Source organism: Ochlerotatus camptorhynchus, unplaced genomic scaffold (assembly GCF_037179485.1).
Source record: "Ochlerotatus camptorhynchus isolate MF236.1 unplaced genomic scaffold, CSIRO-AGI_Acam_v1.1 ptg000316l, whole genome shotgun sequence".
NCBI lineage: Eukaryota > Metazoa > Arthropoda > Insecta > Diptera > Culicidae > Ochlerotatus > Ochlerotatus camptorhynchus.
Window position 1 is genome coordinate 3,440,339 of NW_027040804.1, and position 19,586 is coordinate 3,459,924.

Below are 19,586 nucleotides of genomic sequence, written 5' to 3' on the forward strand. Positions count from 1 at the left end.
TAGAATTTCAAGGTAGCTCTGATTCCGAAATTCTGAGAAGTTGTAAGGAATATTATAGGAAGAAATCTGAGAAAAATTCTAACGAAATTTTGAGCAACATTCCTTAGGAGTTTTAAGGGAAATTCCAAGAAAAACCTGAGGATGATGAACTCTTATATGAAATCAAAGAGAATGTTAATCTTAATATGGTTTCAATGGAATTTAGAGAGAAAAAAAATAAGGAAAGCAGAAGAACATATAAAAAACTCTTATGGGTTTGACAAAGAAAGTTTTGAGGATACATTATGTGAGTCTCTAGGATGAAATTTAGAGGAGGAAACATGTGAAATTTTGAAGATTACTTCTAGATAGAGCAAGAATTAGGGCGTAACAGCTTTTGTAAACAATGACTTCTCTCGACGATTTCTAGGAATTCAAGGTACGCCCACGCAAACCAACATAAGCATTAGATAGAGGAAGCCTTCCCCTATCCGATGGTGATCTTGATTTGTGTGGGCGAGCCTTGGTTACGCCCTAATTCCAGCTCTATCTAGACTTAGGAGAGTTTTTTTTTTCTGAGATGAACTCCACGATAGTTATAAGCAGAATTCTGTGGTAATTCTAAGAATAATTTCATTTATATTTTACAAGATTTTGTAAAGGAGTTATGAGGATTTTTCCAAGAGTGAGTAATTTCAATTACGATTAAGCCTCTGGAAAATGCCATAGAGAGAACCCCGCTTATTCTGCGCCGCGAGTAAGGTGAGGTGACTCGCTGTGACTAGTGAGATGACAAAAGTCACCGCAAGTGAGGTGACTCTCTGTGCAAATCAAATGGAGAGTCATCTCACTCGCGGTGACTGTTGTCATCTCACTAGTGACAGCGAGTCACCTCACCTCACTCGCGGCACAGAATAAGGGCGAATGACAAGAGTTTTCTACTACATCACAAGAACATTTTGTGTTGGAATCCCAAGACAGAAATTCAGAGAAAATTGAGGGATAAATTAAGTGAATTCTTGAAAGAAAAAAAAGCTCTCAAAGAAGACCAGCGAAGAGTTCCAACGAAACTATAAACGTAATTCCGAGAAAGCAAAAAATCCTAAACGCAGTGTCAAACTATTTTCAAGATTTTGGAGCTTAAATTGGTCATCCCGGGCTCAGCAAAAAATTTTAATTTCTGAACATAAAGGGTGTCCACGATGAAATTGCCACACACAAAATTGATTCGCAAAATTCGAGTTTTCATCCGATTGCCATCAAATTTTCAGGGATTGAGAAATAACTATTAAACTTCATTTTACCATTTTACTCGTATTTTATTTACAGTCCATACGCAAATGCCCGCACCTTGGCCTTAACCCCGGCCACAAGATTCTGCACAACCTGTGAATCAACCGTTTTTTGCATGTAAACCCATACTTTCTTCAGTTCCTCGACTGTCTTCACTACCTTAGGTCGTTTAAGAAGGTGCTGCTTCATAATCGCCCAGTACTTCTCGATGGGGCGGACCTCCGGAGTGTTGGGAGGGTTGAACATTTTCGGCACGAAATTGACCTTATTGTCCGCATACCACTTCAGCACGTCCTTGGAGTAGTGGCATGAGGCCAAATCCGGCCAGAAGATTGTTGGGACGTTGTGGGCCTTCAGGAGAGGAAGCAGCCGCTTCTGGAGGCACTCTTTTATGTACACCTGTCCGTTCATCGTGTCCTGGGTCACGAACAAGCATGGGAAAATTCATTCACTCGCGCGAGCACCACATAATCAAAATAGCCATCCTCGCCTACAAACAGATTGCCGAACGAGTGTAAATTTTTCCTACCAAGTGACTCTGCAGCTCGACTCAGAACTGACAGCAGTAGAAGGAAAGAAGGATAAACTGAAAGGCAGCCGAACAATTTTCTCTAGCGAGGGAGAACCAGATTGAATGCGTAAAATCCGAATGCTAACGATTTAAATAGCCGAGTCAGATAGTTTTTAGCTCACTGATTTAAATCAGTTGAGTTGACCACAGCAGTTTTAAGTTATTTGCGTGACGCTTATGTTTATGTGTTACAGTATAACAGTTTTCTCGATATTAATAGCGATTTAAATGTGTCAATGTATGTTTAAAGCTAGAAAATAAAAAGTGATTCTTTCTGCAAAATTATCATTCGGCTCACTCAGCAGAATGCAATCGTAAAAGGCTCAGCATGGAAAAAATAATAAGAGAGGAATCATCCACACTACTACACTCAGAATCATTCATGTTACGCTCAGCTGTCTGTTTTGCTAAATTCTGCATTCATCGGAGAAAATAGAAGCAATGCGAATACGAACGAAATCAGTGCGGCTCGCACAAGCTGCTGTTCGTTTCTGATGTTGTATGCGTGTGAGTGAGTTGAGAATGCAAAATGGAACGATTTTTCCCATGCTTGGTCACGAAAGGTGCACTCCGCTTCCCGCACGTGCAGATGGCTTGCCAAACCAGGAATTTCTTCGCAAATTTGGACATCTTCTGAGTGCGGACATGCTCCGGAACGCTGAACTTATCCTTGGCCGTGAAAAACAGGTTGCCGGGGATCTGTTTGAATTCGGCCTTCACATATGTTTCGTCGTCCATGATGCAGCATTCAACTTTCGTCAGCATGTTGAGGTACAACTTCCTGGCACGGGTTTTGGCGGACTTGTTCTGCTTCTCGTCGCGATTAGGGGCCTTTTGTACCTTGAACGTTCGAAGCCCAGCCTTAGTTTTGGCCTTCTGGACAAAACTTCGGCTTAGGTGCAGCTTCTTAGCCACATCCCTAACGGAGGCGTTCGGATTTCGATTGAAGGCCCCAACTACGCGGTTGTGATTTTTGGTGTTGTACGGAATACTTTTTCCTTCACTTCTGGGCTTCCGATCGGTGGTCAGCCGTTCCTCGAACCGCTTAATCACTCGCGACACCGTGGAATTCGCGATTCCCAACGTTTTAGCGATGGAACGATGCGAGAGATCCTTGTTCTCGTGATGAATGCGCAAGATTTTATCACGCACGAGCTGTTCTTTCGACTCCATTTCCGCGAGTTTTGATCACAGGACTTTAAAACTTGCAGGATGTAAATAATGCACTATGAACTAAATCCATCCAAATTTTCATTAAATTCTACCCAACGGTTAAAAAGTTAGAGCAATTTCATAGTGTGGCAATTTCATCGTGGACACCCTTTAGAGAAGAAACAAATTTAAATTTCTTTCTACTAACTAAATCAATTATTAAAGAGCTATGCTCTGCTATGACGGATACAAACAAAAATGCTTTCTGTGCAAACCAGAAGCGAAACCCAAAGGAGCGTTCGGATCTCTCAGCAAACCTACCACCGGGAGGGAACATTTACATTTTTATTGATTTTATTGATTCGTTCTTCACTTATCGATTTACAATTTCAATTACTTTTAAATGATATAGTATTCCGTTGTTCTCTCTGCAGGTATTCTGCTCTGTGTTCCTTTTCCATCTTTCCGTACGTCTTCAATCACGTCTCACAAAGATTTATGTTTTCCTTATCCAGCTGCTCATAATTCACATTCAATTTTCCTACAACATTATTCCTCGATACCTGCCGGGAAGATTTATTTGTTTGTTTTTTCTTCTTTAGATTCAATGCATTTTTTTTTTAATTTTATTCATACAACTGTGATTGGATTTTTCGTTCGGTGTCAATCTCCTTTAACGCGCGATTTTACACTGATGACTTACTTAGATTTGATTCGGGAGATTGATTCTGTTGTGGAAAAATGAAAACGGTGTCCTATTTATGAATATGTGTGTATGTGTGTGTGTGTGCATGTATAGAGAGGGGTGCATGCGGTGGATTGACGGCGAGCAAACTGGTTCCGGTTCCGACGGAGCGGGGTGCGACGATGACTTTTATCTTTTCCACAACGATAATAACGAAAATGTCAAGCAGCGTACTTAGAATGACATGAGATCAAAGATGGATTTGCTTAATGTGTCATTTTCTCTTACATTTTTTTTGTTTTGTTTTTAACTCTTTAAGTATAATATCGTCGCCGATCTGTCTCTTGCTCTGTCACTGATTTATTATCTGTTATCAATTTCCGCTAATCCTTACTGTTGTGTTGTTTACATTACTGTTTTAATTATCTTCTTGCTTTCGTAGGTGTTTAAAAATAATATGCCACGAAAATATGTATTACTTTAGGTTTTACTGTCTCAGTATTTCACACTGCACGTGTTAGAGATAGAGTTTGTTTCGTTCAATATGTTTTCATTCCACTGTTCCGTGCCTTCTTCGTGCCTCGCATATACTACGACTTTTGTTTTATTCTTCTTTGAAATGGTTGTGTATTCTCTTCTCTCCGTGCTTTTGCGCCGCAATCCATTGAAGGAGTATGATTATCAATCCAAGTATTATTCTAATATTCATTTTTCACATCTTTCTAACTAAAAACTGTTTACTCTTACTTATGCTTTTAAGTAGTTTTGCTTAATCATGTGATTTGCTTACCTTTAGTTTTTTTTGTCTGTATTCCTTTGCATGAACTTTCTGGCATTGATTTATGCAATCTTAAGTAAAATGTCTCTTTTATTACTTAGGTTTTTCTTGTTTAATGTGTGTTTTCTTTCTACTACATTATGCACTATCGAAACACTTTAGACGATTTGTTTTACTATTTCTAATACATACATATCTGCTATCTGAGAATTTTGGATTGTAGTGTATTACAACTGCAGTTTTATCAGTTACCTTTAAATTACAACACTGTTTTTTGTGTGTGTGTGATTAATGTTTCACTTGTTTACTTACTGATCGAATGATGATGGTTGGGTTTGACTGATAAGCACTGGTACGGGGCGATTTTCATCGCTACTTTTCTCCGACCCGCATTCAGGGATATCTTTATGATATTTAATTTTTGTTTGATCGCATGACTTTCTTATTGTTTCACTACGCTCACGTTTGGAACTCCGGTGAATGTTGAAGTTTAGATTTTCATTTTAAAATAGTTTATAACCACTTTTTTGAGTTATCTTACGACCTTCTGCCATAACATCAAAACTTCTCGTTTCTTGTCCTTTATGCTATTTGAATTACATTACTAAATGAGCAAAATAGAGTTCTTTTTTGTTTTTGTTCTGTTTTTTTCTTCTTCTAATTTTACACATGTTTACCGAAACATTCATTCTTCTTCGTGTCAAACGTCCAAAATAGGCTAACAACTTGCTGTCAAAGGCTGCTAAAAAGCTGTCTGTATAAAACTCTCACAGGCACTGTCCGTAAATCGAAATAAAAAATAAGGCATTTTCAGCGAATGTAAAACGAAGCAAATGTTATCCTATTTCAATCACTGTTATGGCAACACTGGTTTCGTGTACTTTTCGTAGGCACAGAATGTACCGCCGCGCACTACTTCTCCGATTGGAATCGGGGAAACGGCGCGGCTTAGTGAAGGCCTCCGCGCTGTTTAGTGAAGAGTTTCCATGTTTCTATATTTATGTAAAATGAGTATATCTTCGGTAAGCCGTCGAGTGCCCTACCGACTGCTGCATACACTGTGCTGATTGTGTATAAAAGCTCAGCTAAACCTTGTTCCTTTGAGATCGAGCTTTCACTACTTCACTACTTCGTCTTCTTCTTTTCATTTGATTTAATATTCCTATGCAGAGTATAAAATAGCCGAGGGAACTTAAGCGACAAGGCCTCTATGACTGTTTTTGTTAAGGACGAGCCTCTCTGAATGGCGCGCTGCGAGAAACGGTTTCGGAGAAATTTTTGGACGACAAGGGATGGTGCAGAATTTTTGTAAAATTTTAACAGGTGCAGAGTAAGACACTATTTGCTCATTCGTAGCTGCTCTGGTTTTTTTTTTCTCGGTCCAATTCGAATAATTTTGTTTGTGTGTGTGTGTGTATGTACGAATTTTGAATCTTTAACGTTCAACTATTAACATGTGACATTGGTAGCTTACTAAAATGATTGGACTGCGGATTTTGCTAATAATTTAGATGCTCATTTTTCAACATGGGGTAATATTGTTTTACAACCGAAAAAGGATTCGGGATAAGCTAGGTTTCGGGGATAGCTTTCAAGGTGGTTTTCGGGACGACCACCAGAAGCGCTTCAGTAGCCATTGTAACCTGTTCACGGCATTTGAATCCTTACGAAGGCAGATCGGGACAACCACTGGAACGAGAACATTTCCAACCCGGGAATCAAACCAGGAAGCGGGATGGTAATACCGTGCCTAAACTGACTCCACATCGTTGAATTATTAAAAATACGGACCTTGAAAATCACTGAAAATGTCTCCCTTCTAGGTCAATAACAGCATTGGAGAAGGATCGACACGACCAACGAATCGGCACAATCGCCGAAGAAGCCTCAGTCCGTCGACAGTGATCAAAAACAATCACTTGGGATTGCTTTTTAGATGGATCGGGACGACCGTCAAGAGTGCTTCGGGAGCCATTGAAACTTGTTTAACCAAACTTACCTTACCAATCAGGCCTTGTTGTCCTCTGCTGTCCGAAGGTCTCCACTCGATCCATGGCTGCGCGCCTCTTCTTCCTGTTCCTGTTGGGTCGCTTTCGAGAACCATTTTCACTGGGTCGTCGTGCGGCATTCTTACGACGTACCCAGCCCACCGTATTCATTAATTTTTTGCATTTTGGCGATGGATGGTTCTCCTAGCAGGTGGTGCAATTCGTGGCTCATTCGCCTCCTCCACGTTCCGTCATCCATCTGCACTCCACCGTAGATGGTGCGCGACCCCTTCCGTTCGAAAACACCAAGGCACGTTGGTCCTCCACGAGCATAGTCCAAGTCTCTTGGCAGTAGAGGACCACCGGTCTAATCAGCGTCTTGTAGATAGCCAACTTCGTGCGGCGGCGAATTTCATTCGACCGGAGCGTCCTCCGGAGTCCAAAGTAGGCACGATTCCCTGCCATAGTGCGTCTTTGAATTTCTCTGCTGGTATCATTTTCGGCGATCACCAGTGAGCCCAAATACACGAACTCATCGACCACCTCGATTTTGTCACCGTCAATCTCGGGGTGGAAGGCTAACATAGTCGATGCGTTGATGGCAAGTCCAATCCAACTAGTTTGCAGCATCGTCTCAAAGTTTCGTGCCATGATGTCGATGTCATCGGCGAAGCCAAGAAGCTGAATGGACTTCATGAAGATCGTGTCTATCCCAGCTCTTCTTATCAAACCTTCTAGCGCGATGTTGAATAGCAGACATAGTCCATCACTTTGCCGTCGAGATTCAAAGGGACTCGAGAGTGACCCCGATACGCGAACAACGCACATCACTCGATCCATCGACGCATTGACCAATCGCGTCAGTTTATCCGGCAATCCGTACTCGTGCATAATCTGCCATAGCTGATATCGATCGATTGTGTCGTATGCGGATTTGAAATCGATGAACAAATGATGTGTGGGCACGTTGTATTCGCGGCATTTCTGCAGAACCTGCCAAATCACGAAAATTTTGTCCGTGGTAGCACGGGCACCCATGAATCCCGCCTTGTATTGCCCCACGAACTCTCTTGCAAATGGTGACAGGCGGCGGCATAGAATTTGGGAGAGTACCTTGTAGGCGGCGCTCAGCAGTGTGATCGCGCGGTAGCTGCAGCAATTCAACTTATCGCCCTTTTTGTAGATTGGGCATACGACACCTTCCATCCACTCCTCCGGTAATATCTCTTCCTCCCAAATCTTGGCAATTACACAGTGCAGCGCTCTAACCAGTGCTTCAACACGATATTTTAATAGCTCACTTGGTAGTTGATCTACACCAGTTGCTTTGTTGTTCTTCAGCCGACCGATCTCCTCCTAAACTTCTTGAAGATCAGGGGCCGGTAGCCTGTCGTCTTTTGCGCGTGCTCCAAGGTCTGTTGCCGTGCCACCTTCGTTTTCTGCTGCATCACCGTTGAGGTGCTCGTCATAGTACTGTTTAACCATGCTTTTGAGGTGCTTCAACTGCAATGAATCAATACAATTACCGAAGAAGCTTGAAATAGTCAATAGTTGAGATGGTTCGGGATAACCATCTCGAAAACTTAAGAAGTTTTTGCCAGGACCACCGGCGATTAGAAACGATTGCTTTTTAGATGGTTCGGGACGACCACCAAGAGATCTTCGGGAGTCATTGAGAGTTGATTTATTATGGAAATGATTCGAGATGACTTTCTAGAGCAGTAACTGCGTTGGAGAAGATCGGTACGCCCAACGAATCCACACAATCCTCGAGGAAGCTGTCCCCCCTGAATTCCGCTCAAATTTGAGTGACAAGAAATCAGCGTTTGCTTCTGCACATTTAACATTACTAAAGTGTATTATACACAGTTTCAATGTGAAGACACTATGTTACTTTAGATTTGCATCGTATTTATTTTATTTTGTCAGCATCAACAGACTCGATATGGTCCCAATGATGGTTTAACTTAAAATTAAAGTCATAACTTAAAACTACAAAACATTAAAACATGATCATTGACTGTTTCCATTTCTGGAGAAGAATGAAGAGAAACGTATCCGAAGTGTTAGTCGTGGCAGGTGAAAATCGAATACTGATGAAACTCGGTTAAATACTCGCTGCAGTCCGCCTATTGCACCGTTGATTGCATAGTTTGTCCTACGTAGTGGCATTCTCAGCATAACATTGTTACGAAGCATTCGGGGTTGGACGTTAATGTTTACTTGCTCCAAGCAGGGCCTTTGAAGTATCTCTTCTGGTGCGAAGAGGCTCCAAGTCGATCAGCTGGCAGCGACTTTCATAGCTGGGCAAATGAAGCTGGTCTCTTCAAGGTAACATTCTCAAGGCGCATCGCAGAAAGCGCGTTGAACGGACTCGACTCTCTCAGTACCATTGTTGTAGTTCGGACTCCAAATCACAGAACGATATTCTAGAATGGAACATACCAGGGAACAATACAGTGACTTGAGGCTATGGATGTCGGAGAAATTCTTAGCTGTTCTGAAGATAAAGCCCAATGTCCTTGACGACTTGTCGACGACGTACGAGATGTGTTGCTTATATGTAAGTTGAGTGATAAGATGCATTATGAAATGCTCCTTAAATATGAACTACCTTTGAATTCCTATTAAGGCGGATCGGGACTGTCACTGGGAAGTTGGGTGCGCGACGGCACAATCACCGCAGAAGCTGCATTCAGTCGCCGTGGGTAAAATAATAGCGTTTAAGTTGGTTCGGTACGGCACTCAGACCAGTTCAAAAGGCACTCAGACCTACTTGAAAATCCTTGGATTCATCTTGGATTTGCCAATCGGTGATAACCGGTGATTGCGAACGGTCAGCTCTTAAGGTAGTCGACCACTAAACGAGTTTCAGTAGCCATGCATTGGACGTAATGGACTAGCTTAAAAATTTCGCGAAAGCAGATCTGGACGGCCACTTTTTGGAGAGGATTGGCACAATCGCCAGTGAAGCTGAAATCTGCTGATCGCTGGGATAGCTATTTACGTGGTTCGGGACGACCATCCACATTTCCAAGTAATACTGCAGGTTTTGTGATAGTTTTGAAGAATTCTTCTAGTCTAAATCGCGCTCTGCACCCAAATCGTTAGTTAGGTTGAGACGTAATTTTTTTGGAAGTTAAGTTGGGAAAACCACTGCGAATATTTTTTTTTTTCGATTTGACTCTGGACGACCTAAAGCCACTAGCCCCCGTGCAGTCCTATGGACGCACAACTAGAAGCGGTACGGGACGATCACCGAAGTTATGATTAGCCTGAGAGCCTTCCATTGGGTTCCATGAGGACGGTTCGGGACGACAGCTGAAAATAGCTATTTTGGAGGTAGCTTCAAGTGATTATTGACCAGCGGTTAAGGCGAATACAACAGTATTTGGATGTAGTTTAGGATGATACAAGTGGCAGCTTTGGATAGTTTATTGGCCGAAGTGACCACGCAGACCCAGATCGGCGAAGAAACTGCGATGAATGAAAAAAAAATGTTCGCTTTTAAGGCAGTTCTTGGCGACTGCCAATAAGGATTGACCACCGTCATTGTTGAGAAAAGGATTGAACTCAGTGGCGTCACGTAACCTCACTTTTTACCTGTTCAAACACTTTGAAAACGTTATTTAGAGCCATATTTAAATTCAAATCGGCCTCAAAATGCACAGGGTATTCTAGTTTCACTGATTTGTATCGATTCAAAGCAATATCTTTTTATTTGCTTACGTTTTGAGAGTTGTTGAACAGGTAGATTGAGGTTAGGGCGACGCCACTGATTGAACTATCATTGGAAATAGGTTAGGATGGTCTTCCTGTGGACCGAGGTGACCACCATGAGGTTCCAAAAATGCGACAGTGACCACCGTAGAGCTTTCATAATGTTGACTCGGGATGGCCGTTTGAAGAATAGAGACCAATCGGTCGAACAAGCTATGACTAACTTTCAGGCCTGATTGGATATCAAGGTGCTCCTTTACGGCGGCTTGGGACGACCACCGAGAGAGGATTCTGACTGATTACTGTTAAGGCCGTTAACTGTTAACCGTCAAGAGAGGTTATTGACCACCGTTTGCAGTGGATGCCACAGTAATTTAAGATAATATTGGTGGAAACCATGGCTAGCTTATTACCCAAAGTGACCACGTAGTTCGGTAAGAGCTTCTATTTGTCCTAGGTTGTACGTATAGTAATTTAACTTTACGGAATCGCGGAGTTAATAAACACAATTAAACCTGTGACACAACGCAGAAACTAAAAAAAACGTTCTCGAGCAGTAGCTGCACAAAAGCGAAGACAACAAATCAAGAAGACTGGCAACTTTGCCAGAATCCAAGCGACAGATACAATAGCGCTGCGCTTGAGTGAAGGTGGTGCATAGAAAAATGAGCAAATACACAAACCCTTCTTCTGAGGATGTAATCTTTGCTATCAAATTCGTTCGAAGCATTTACCTTTGAGCGGCAGATGACGCGATTGTACCTGTCTCATAGCGTTCGTATAACAAAATGGAAGAGTTGCCAGTCTTCTTGATATGATGTCTTCGACGAAAGTCAAGCAAATACGTCCGCAAGACTGAAGTGGTCACGCAGCTTGAACCAACAACTGAAGGCGGTTCGGGACAACCACCGAAGAAGCAGTAATTGACTTTTAGACCCGAGAGTCCACAGAAGGTTTCATGGAAACGATTCGAAACGATTGATGAAAATAGCATTTATGCAAGTAGCTCGGGACCACCATCCAAAAAAGGACTCTCGTTTCTGACCACCGAAGTCACTTAATTAAGCTAAGCAAAGGTACTCGCATGGAAAGGTCTATGCAAGTGACACTTAGGGGAACAACTCGATGGAACGGCTACACAAGAAGCCACAGTTAATCAATGAGAATGAAGTTGTATGAAAACGACTGGAAATGACAAACCTAAACGGTAGCTACAATGGAACAATTTGAGAACGACCACTAGGAATAGTTCCATGGGAATAAATCGATAAAAGTCACTGTTAATTTAGCATAAAGATTTCCTAGAAATTGAAGTTTCAGGACGACCCTTGAAAGATAAATTCATGGCAGATGAAATGAGAATGCCATTGAAAAAAAAAACATCTTAAAACTCTCATGATGGTGGCCAGAAACGGCCACATGAATTAGGGGAAAAGTTGGCTTCGGCAATAGCTTAACCTATTATCGTCAGGGGGGTAAACAAAGTCCTAGAGCACTCAAATTTGGCCAATAGTTGCTCTGAAACACAATGTATCCACATGCCAAAATTGAGCTCTCAAGGACGTTGTTTACCCCCCTGACGATAATAGGTTAAGGTATTGCCGAAGCAAACTTTTCCCCTATAACTTTTTAGAAGGTTTGGGACGACCCTCAAATTAATGGCTTCATTCTAGATGTAATGAGCCCAGCATTGAAAGGAAAGCACTGTCATCTATTGACCACTGCAAAATTCGCATGATGGTGGCTCGGAATGACCATACGAATAATAGGTTCAGGATCACCCTTGGACCACCTCCGAAAAGCTGTGGCTATCTATTGAGCATCATTGATTACGGCAAAATTTACTTGATTGCAACTCGGAACGACGCTGGAAAAAGTAGCTTTGCTGAAAGTTCGGGATGACCTTTCAAAGATAAGCTTCAGCGCCATCGAGAGTTTTCTAGTGAACATGATTGATCACCGTAGAACTCGCAACCATAGGAATAATAATTCTTCTGATGGTTTGGGATGACCCTTGACAGCATAGCTTCGTTGCAGGTGGAATCAAACTACCACCGGCTGGCTCGGAATGACCATTTGATGAAGGCTCGAGACGACTCGTGGAAGATATAGCTTCGTTGCAGCTGGAATGACACCGCATCCGAAAAAATGTGGCCATCTAGTGAGCACGATCGACCTCCATAAAACTATTGTGATGGTGGCAAGAAATGATCCTAGCTTTGCAGAAGGTTCGGGACGACCCTATAAAGAATAGCTTCGTTGTAGCTGGAATGAAACAATCAACGAACAAAACAATATGATTATCTAGTGAGCATGGTAATGGTTGACCACCGTAAAACTCTCATGGTGGTAAGAAACGACTATATGAATGATAACTCCTAAAAGGTTTTTGACGACCCTCAAAGGAATGGCTTCATTGTAGATGTAATGAGCCCAGCATTGAAAGAAATATGCTGACATATATTGAGCGTCCTTGACCACTGCAAAATTCTCAAGATGGTGACTCGGCACGGCCATACGAATCATAGCATTGCTCAGTAGTGTCACGTAACCTCACTTGTTACCTGTTAAACAACTTTGAAAACATTATTTATGGTCATGTTTACATTCAAATCAGTTTCAAAAGGCAGAGGGTCTTCTAGATTCACTGATTTGTATCCATTGGAACCAATATTGTTTAAATTGTTCAGGTTTTGAGAGTTGTTGAACAGGTAGATTGAGGTTAGGGCGACGCCACTGGCGGATAATCCTTGGACCAGCTTCGAAAAAATGTGGTCTTCTTTTGAGCATCATTGATCACCGCAAAACTCTCATGATCGTGACTTGGAACGACGCTGGGAATAGTAACTTTACTACAGGCTCGGGATGATCTTTGGAAGATAAGCTTCAGCGCCATCGAGAGTTTTCTAGTGAACATGATTGTTCACCGTAGAACTCTCATGATGATGGCTTGGAACGACCATAGGAATAATAACTCTCCGGATGCTTGGAAGAATAACTTCATTTCAGGTGAAATCAAACTACCACCGGCTCGAAAGGATCATTTGCTGAAGGATCGGGACGACTCTTGGAAAATATAGCTTCGTTGCAGCTGGACTGACGCCGCATCCGAAAAAAAATGTGGCCATCAAGTGAGCACTATTGACCTCCATAGTACTATTATGATGGTGGCAAGAAACGATCCTAGCTTGGCAGAAGGTTCGGGACGATCATAGAAAGAATAGCTGTGGTTAGTTGGTAAAACTCATGATGGTATCTTAGAACAACCACAGGAATAATGACTTTGTGGAAGGTCCAAGAGACGACCAAACAGGAAAGTTTGAGCTCCTTCACACAGTGGTTCAAAACCGAAAAACAAACGTGATCGTTTTAGATTTGAGTGGCGTTCTTGATTTTGGATATGTGGTGCCTTTGACAAAGGTTTTTTTTTATTAAAGGATGACGATTTATGATTTTACGATTTTATATGAATCCCACTAGAAGTGAGATGGCTTTGTCAAATATTAAAATGTTGTGTATTTGGCAAATCCCAAATAGCCCTCTTTAAGCCCAGATTACTATAAGGATGACATCTAGAATCTGAATCTAGATCGTTAATATTAAAAAATCAAATAGATTGTATCGGATTGCTTCTGCGAAATTTTATTTTTGTTAGCAGTCAAAGGGTGGATTTTGCATCAGATTTTCCATCGACTCTTCAGAAAGACTAAGCCAACTGTTCAAAAACGAACTAGGACTTTTTTTTTAAGAATATCCTTCTTAAATTCATAGATGTTATCAGTTTTGCTTTGTTTTTCGTTATCATAAATTTAAGAGTCTTCTAATTATTTAGAAATATTCTAAATTTGTTGTCAATACTAATTCTGCAGCCCATCATTTCAGTAAACTTTAAATACTACCGTAAATGTTCCTACCAATGCTTTAAATGAAAATTCTATGAAATCAAAATGTTGTACAACATTTCCGATCGTAACACTTTGCGTCTTGCCAAACGGCCTAAAAACCTGCCGCAAATCCTTTAACCGAGTGCACAACAGCTGGAGAATACGAATACTTAAATAAAATAGGCACTTTGAAAAATACGTTCTTAAGAAAACACATAAAAGAAAACAGTTAAAACTTAATAAAAAGAGTTTTGAAATCGTTCTTTTTAAAAGAAGCACATCTATTTAAAATCATTACCTCTAAAGAAAACTTCTATTTTTTTTCTTGATTACATCGAAAAGCTTCCCATTCGCATCGATAAAACAAATATATAATGGCAAACTGTTCTGCTTGATTGAAACAAAAAATTGCACTAATGAAAAATACTTAATCAAGTTCAGGAAGATTGGTTTCTCTTTGCACACGACGTCCAAAAAAAAATATGTTTTGCTTGAATAACTTTTCGCATGTTTCCCAACACACTTACAAACATTGCAAATCACTTCATGTTTTGTTATCTCTTACCATCGTAAATATGAAATCAATTACTTTAAAAAAATAAATGTCACTACACTATCATTATCGCTTAAACATTACAACTGCTCAAAAAATGTATATGCACGCGCGCGTGTGTTTGAGTGTGTAAAAAAAGAGCCAAACTTGCCATTAGAAGATTCTCACGCAAATCACACACTTCCACCAAGCTGCTCTCAGGCTTCGTCCGTTTTCTTCGGTTCAACATAGCGCAACAACCCCCCTTCCCCCATCCACCGATCAGGTGGGCGGTTATTGAGGGACACCTTTGTATCGATTGCTCTCATACTGCTTAGCATGCTAAAAAAAAATTAATCGATTGTTAGTCCTCGTCACAGTCATTCTTCATCACATCATTCACATGCTCCATCCACGGAGAAAAAAAAACCCGGTGGCATCTTACGACACCGAGCTGATTGCATTGTGAGGCGATCCCATCTGGATGAGGACCTTGTCCAACCACTGCAGGGGCCCGTGGAGGTGAATCTCGATCCAGCAGGGTGTGGACGTGACATCCTGTCGGTGGTACTCGGCACCCCAGCCCTTGACGAAGCTCATTCGTATCGTGCACATCTTCGTCAGCTCGTACACCGCCTCGAAGCCATGGTTCACCGATTGCGACAGCAGTTGGGCGAATTCCTGATTGTTGAAGATCTTCAGCGAACAGCCGGGAGGGATTTTGCACACGGTACTCGGGTGGAACCCGTGATGGTGATTGCAGTTGCGGCTCTGCACGAAGATGGCCGAATCCGACAGGCACTCGGCGTACACTTCTCCGCCGACGTAGTACAGGTGTACCCCCTTTCCGATATGACGACGTGTGTTTTCGATTGTACTGTTGCGGTTGACGTTGCTCAGCTGACCGAGGCAGAAGCGATCGGAGTTGTTGGAGGGATTGGTGAACCCATCCACGATGATGGAGGTTGAATTGCAGTGGAACACTTCGCCAACCCGGCAGTTCAGCTCGTAGTAGGCTATACTGGCCCAGTAGGGAGGTTCCTGATAGCTAACCGGGGCCACTTCGCCGTGCATCTGATTGGTATCCATCTGGTTGTTTTCCTGGCTGCCAACAACGTTGGTCCCATCCTCCGGTGGGCTGTATGCTGGCGGAGGTGTCTCAGGTAGTGAACCGTACGGGCTCTGAGGATTGGAGTTGATCGGTCCAGGACTGGACACCGAGGAAATGGGACTGTTGGGGCCCATATGCGAGGAAATCGGCGAGTTGGGTCCGCCTCCGCCCATGTGCGAATTGTTAAAGCCCGAATTGGTGTAGCTAACGTTGTGCGGCATATTAGGTTCGTTCATCTGGTGGAATGGCAGCAGCGAGTGGCCGGGTGCAAATTCCGAATGGCGCGGAACCAACACCGGCGGAAGGACCGGACTTTCGACCCGTTTGTAGTGGTACGGGTTGATGCAGACTTCCTTCTGCTTGGCGCTGAACGGATACTGACACGTTTCGATCGGTTTCAGCTCGTGGTGGCTTTGCAAGTCCGGCCAGCGCCAGACCCGGCAGTAGATGACGTGTGGGAGTCCTTTGCGGTGGGATACCTGGAATGTGAGTAGATGTTAGTTCTCATTTGCACTCATCGCCTAAATTAATGTGATCAGATCACGGAGAAATTGATCAGATTCTTTCTAGAGGTGTTGCAAGGATTTCAGAATATTGAGTATAAACTCAAACGCAAATTTATTATGAAATTTGGAAGCACAAAAGCTGGAAACTTTGGAACTTTCAAATAACCAATTTTAGACCGTATTTTTAATAAACTGAGAGTACCTATTTACTTCAATTAAACCGGGATCGATGAAAAAATGAATATCATTTGAGTAATCTAGAAGTGAAATGCAGAGTTTTAGTCATAAGGAATTTAAAACATTGAACATTATCTACAATTACTCAGCGATATGCTCGGAATACTTATGCAAGAGCGAAGTTGTTTTTTTTCTGGGAAACATGGTAGCTTTCTTTGGAAGACCTGCAACTCGTTTCGCAAGTCTGCTGAACTTTACATCGAAGTCATTCGCTCCTTTCTAAGTAGTTTCATTCTGAATTGAATCCTCTTGACTTCGTCGGTTCTCTTGGAAACAGAATATGACAATTGTTTTCGATGTTTGTGAGTTATGAAAATCTTCGTGATCCTAGGTTTAGCAAAAACGAATCAGATTTTTTTCCAACAATCTGGGACTGAGAAAAATTCTCAAAATGTTTGATTTTGAAAAATGTATAAGATTCCCGTTTCCTTGGTTTCTGGAAAAAAAATTAGGACTTGCGAAAATGTGCAGGGTTTTAATAATTGAGGATTTTTTTAATAGATTTTTTTTAATTCCAAAGAAATGCAAAATTATTTCTACCAAATTCTGAGAAAAACTCGGACGAAAATTCAACGGAGTTCCGACTAGAATCCCAAAATAATTCTGACATTAAGTCATAAGGAACTCTTAGTAGAACTTCAAGGGAGTTGTGAGGAGAACTTCATAATAAATATGAACATAATTTAAGGGCGACCCCGGCGGAGCGGTTAGCGCCAAAGTCATGAGTTCAAACAGCATTTCTGAGGTGAGCATTTACAGGTCAAATTGTTCGCTAGGGGCAATGATCTAAGTTTGTGCTGGAATTCATCCATTTTGACTGTCGCCTAATTTATCAAAATCGATCTTTTTCTTTTTTTTATTATAACCACTTTAACGCTCTGGGTCATTCGTGATTAGTCTGGAGTAGGAATTGAGCTCTTGACTGTGGCATGAAAGGTATGGATGCTTACCACTACGCTGCACAGTGGGACGAAATCAACAAACTATTGAGTGTAACATTTTGATGTCTTCTAGAATGTTTCTTCAATTTTTAAATACTTTATTGCAGTGGTGAAATTTTTTGCTTAAGGGAGGTATACACTAAGATAAAAAAAAAACTTTTTTATGTCGACATTGTTGAAATTGATGATTATCTATGGAAACATTGTAGATGAAGTCATTTTAATGAACTTTGTCAAAGACGTCCATTTTCCATCTCTCAAGTGGACGAAGCTATAGGGTGAAAATGGAATATAAACGGTAGTACCCCATTAAAAACCGTTTTTTTTACCATAACTTTTTAGTTTCAATTTTACATTTTTTTTTTCAATGTTCCACAAAATTGTAAGTGCTCTAAAACTGCACATTTTTGCTGCAAAAAAAAACAAATTGCTATCTCTTTGTTTTAAGGATTTCAGTCCCTTTTTATAATATTTAACGCTATCTGTAAGGGGTTGTATCTTGCACGTTAGCAGGTATTAGCAGCTAATCTCAACGTTATTTTGATCAGCATCTTCTAGTCTACTGTTACATATACAATTCATAGGGGGATCCAAGGGGATGCATCATAAATTTTCTATTAGTACCTCAATGTTTTGTTACGTTTTGCTGTTTCCATGACCATTTTTCCAAGTGTTTACATTAGAGTAGGTTTCCCACTGCTCTTTCAATGCATATTTTGGTCCCAAACAACTGCGCAAAATTTGATCGAATTTGGTTATAATCTCGATATGCGGGAGAATTTTAAATTTTGTATGGGAAACGAAAAGATCCTATACATTTGCTTACCAAAAATCCAAAATTTCTCAAATTTCTCCAAAACTCGGACTTAGGTTGAGAACACTATACCAAACAACTTTGTCGAAGCTACAACCCACTCTAATGTACATACTTGGAAAAATGGACATGAATATTTGAAAATTCATTAGGCATCCCATTGGATCCCCCTATGAATTCTTTATGTAACAGTAGGGTATAAGTTGCTGAACGAAATTACGTCGAGTTTAGCTGCTAATACCTGCTAACCTGCAAGATACACCCCTTTAAAGTTAGTGTTGAAAAATTATAAATACGTTTGTTAATCCTTTACATTTTTAGAGCACTTACCACTTTTGCAAATAATTTTAAAAATTCAAACAAAAAAGTTACGATAAAAAAAAATGTTTTTAATGGGATACTAGCGTTAGTACTTCATTTTCACCCTATAATTTCGTCCACTTGAGAGATAGAAAATGAACGTCTTCGACAGTTTTTTAAAATGACTTCATCTACAATGTTTCCATAGATGTTCATCAATTTCAACATGACATAAAAAAAAAGTTATTTTTTATCAAAAATGTTCACTTCTCAATTAAAGTACTCAAAAAATGAAGAAACATTTTAAGAGACATCAAAATGCTACTCTCAATAGTTTCGTCGCAAATAGCTATGTTCCCTCTATTTTTGATTTCGTCCCACTGTGCGCTGGGGTCACATATATATATATTGGATATATTTTAATAAATCCAAGTACAAAAACGGCTCATCTAATTGCAAGAAACTAGATTGCTTTTTCAGCACGTTCAAAAATGTTGCTGAAAGTTGATGTTCTACGATTTTGGTCAATTTTGAAGAGTCCGTTGCGTCTTTTTCAGAAAAGTTAGCATTTTTTAACATAAATTAAAAAATCTTAAAAATGTATGAAGAAAGAGAGAAGGATTAGTAATTTCCATTTAATTTCAATACCTTATTTGCTAATCCTTCACAAGAGGCCCACATTCATTAGGAAGATAAAAATGTACTTTTTAGCTAGTGAAATTAAACACGCTTTTTTTTTTTAATTTTTTATCTTTGTTTCAGACATCATTTTGATTAGATGAGCCATTTTCGTGCAATGATTTATTGAAAAATATCGAATATGCCATTTCATAAATTGCGTAACAGTCAAAATCGATGAATTCTGACGCAAGCCTGATTGATTTCCCCTAGTGAACATGAGAAGCTTCATTAAAACCGGAGAGGGGAAAATTAAATCGATTCGTCAGTTGGCGTGGAACTGCTTTTTAATTTTGCGTAAAGTTCGCAGACAATTCTTTTTTTTTTTTTTTTTTTTTATTGGTATCAAGCTGGAGCTGCGTGACAGCTTAATTTTCAAGACTTGACCCATTTGAATAAATTTTGCTTCTATCTTTG

General features: G+C 40.7%; 1 protein-coding gene and 1 long non-coding RNA gene across 3 annotated transcripts in view; one reads left to right on the forward strand and one right to left on the reverse strand.

Moving 5' to 3' along the window:
- The first annotated feature begins 11,605 nt into the window (after window positions 1-11,605).
- LOC135707717 (uncharacterized) overlaps window positions 11,606-19,586 on the forward strand; it is a 335,458-nt gene continuing 327,477 nt past the window's right edge. The window contains exons 1-2 of the long non-coding RNA XR_010518264.1: window positions 11,606-12,203; window positions 13,176-13,676. This is a non-coding gene — a long non-coding RNA (uncharacterized LOC135707717). The remainder of the gene's footprint in view (window positions 12,204-13,175; window positions 13,677-19,586) is intronic.
- Mad (Mothers against dpp) overlaps window positions 14,359-19,586 on the reverse strand; it is a 112,471-nt gene continuing 107,243 nt past the window's right edge. The window contains exon 3 of one of the 2 annotated variants that reach the window (XM_065229575.1): window positions 14,359-16,172. In XM_065229575.1, the coding sequence (XP_065085647.1) occupies window positions 15,024-16,172 (1,149 nt within the window). In that variant the 3' untranslated portion in view covers window positions 14,359-15,023. The remainder of the gene's footprint in view (window positions 16,173-19,586) is intronic. The other variant, XM_065229576.1, reaches the window with a different exon arrangement.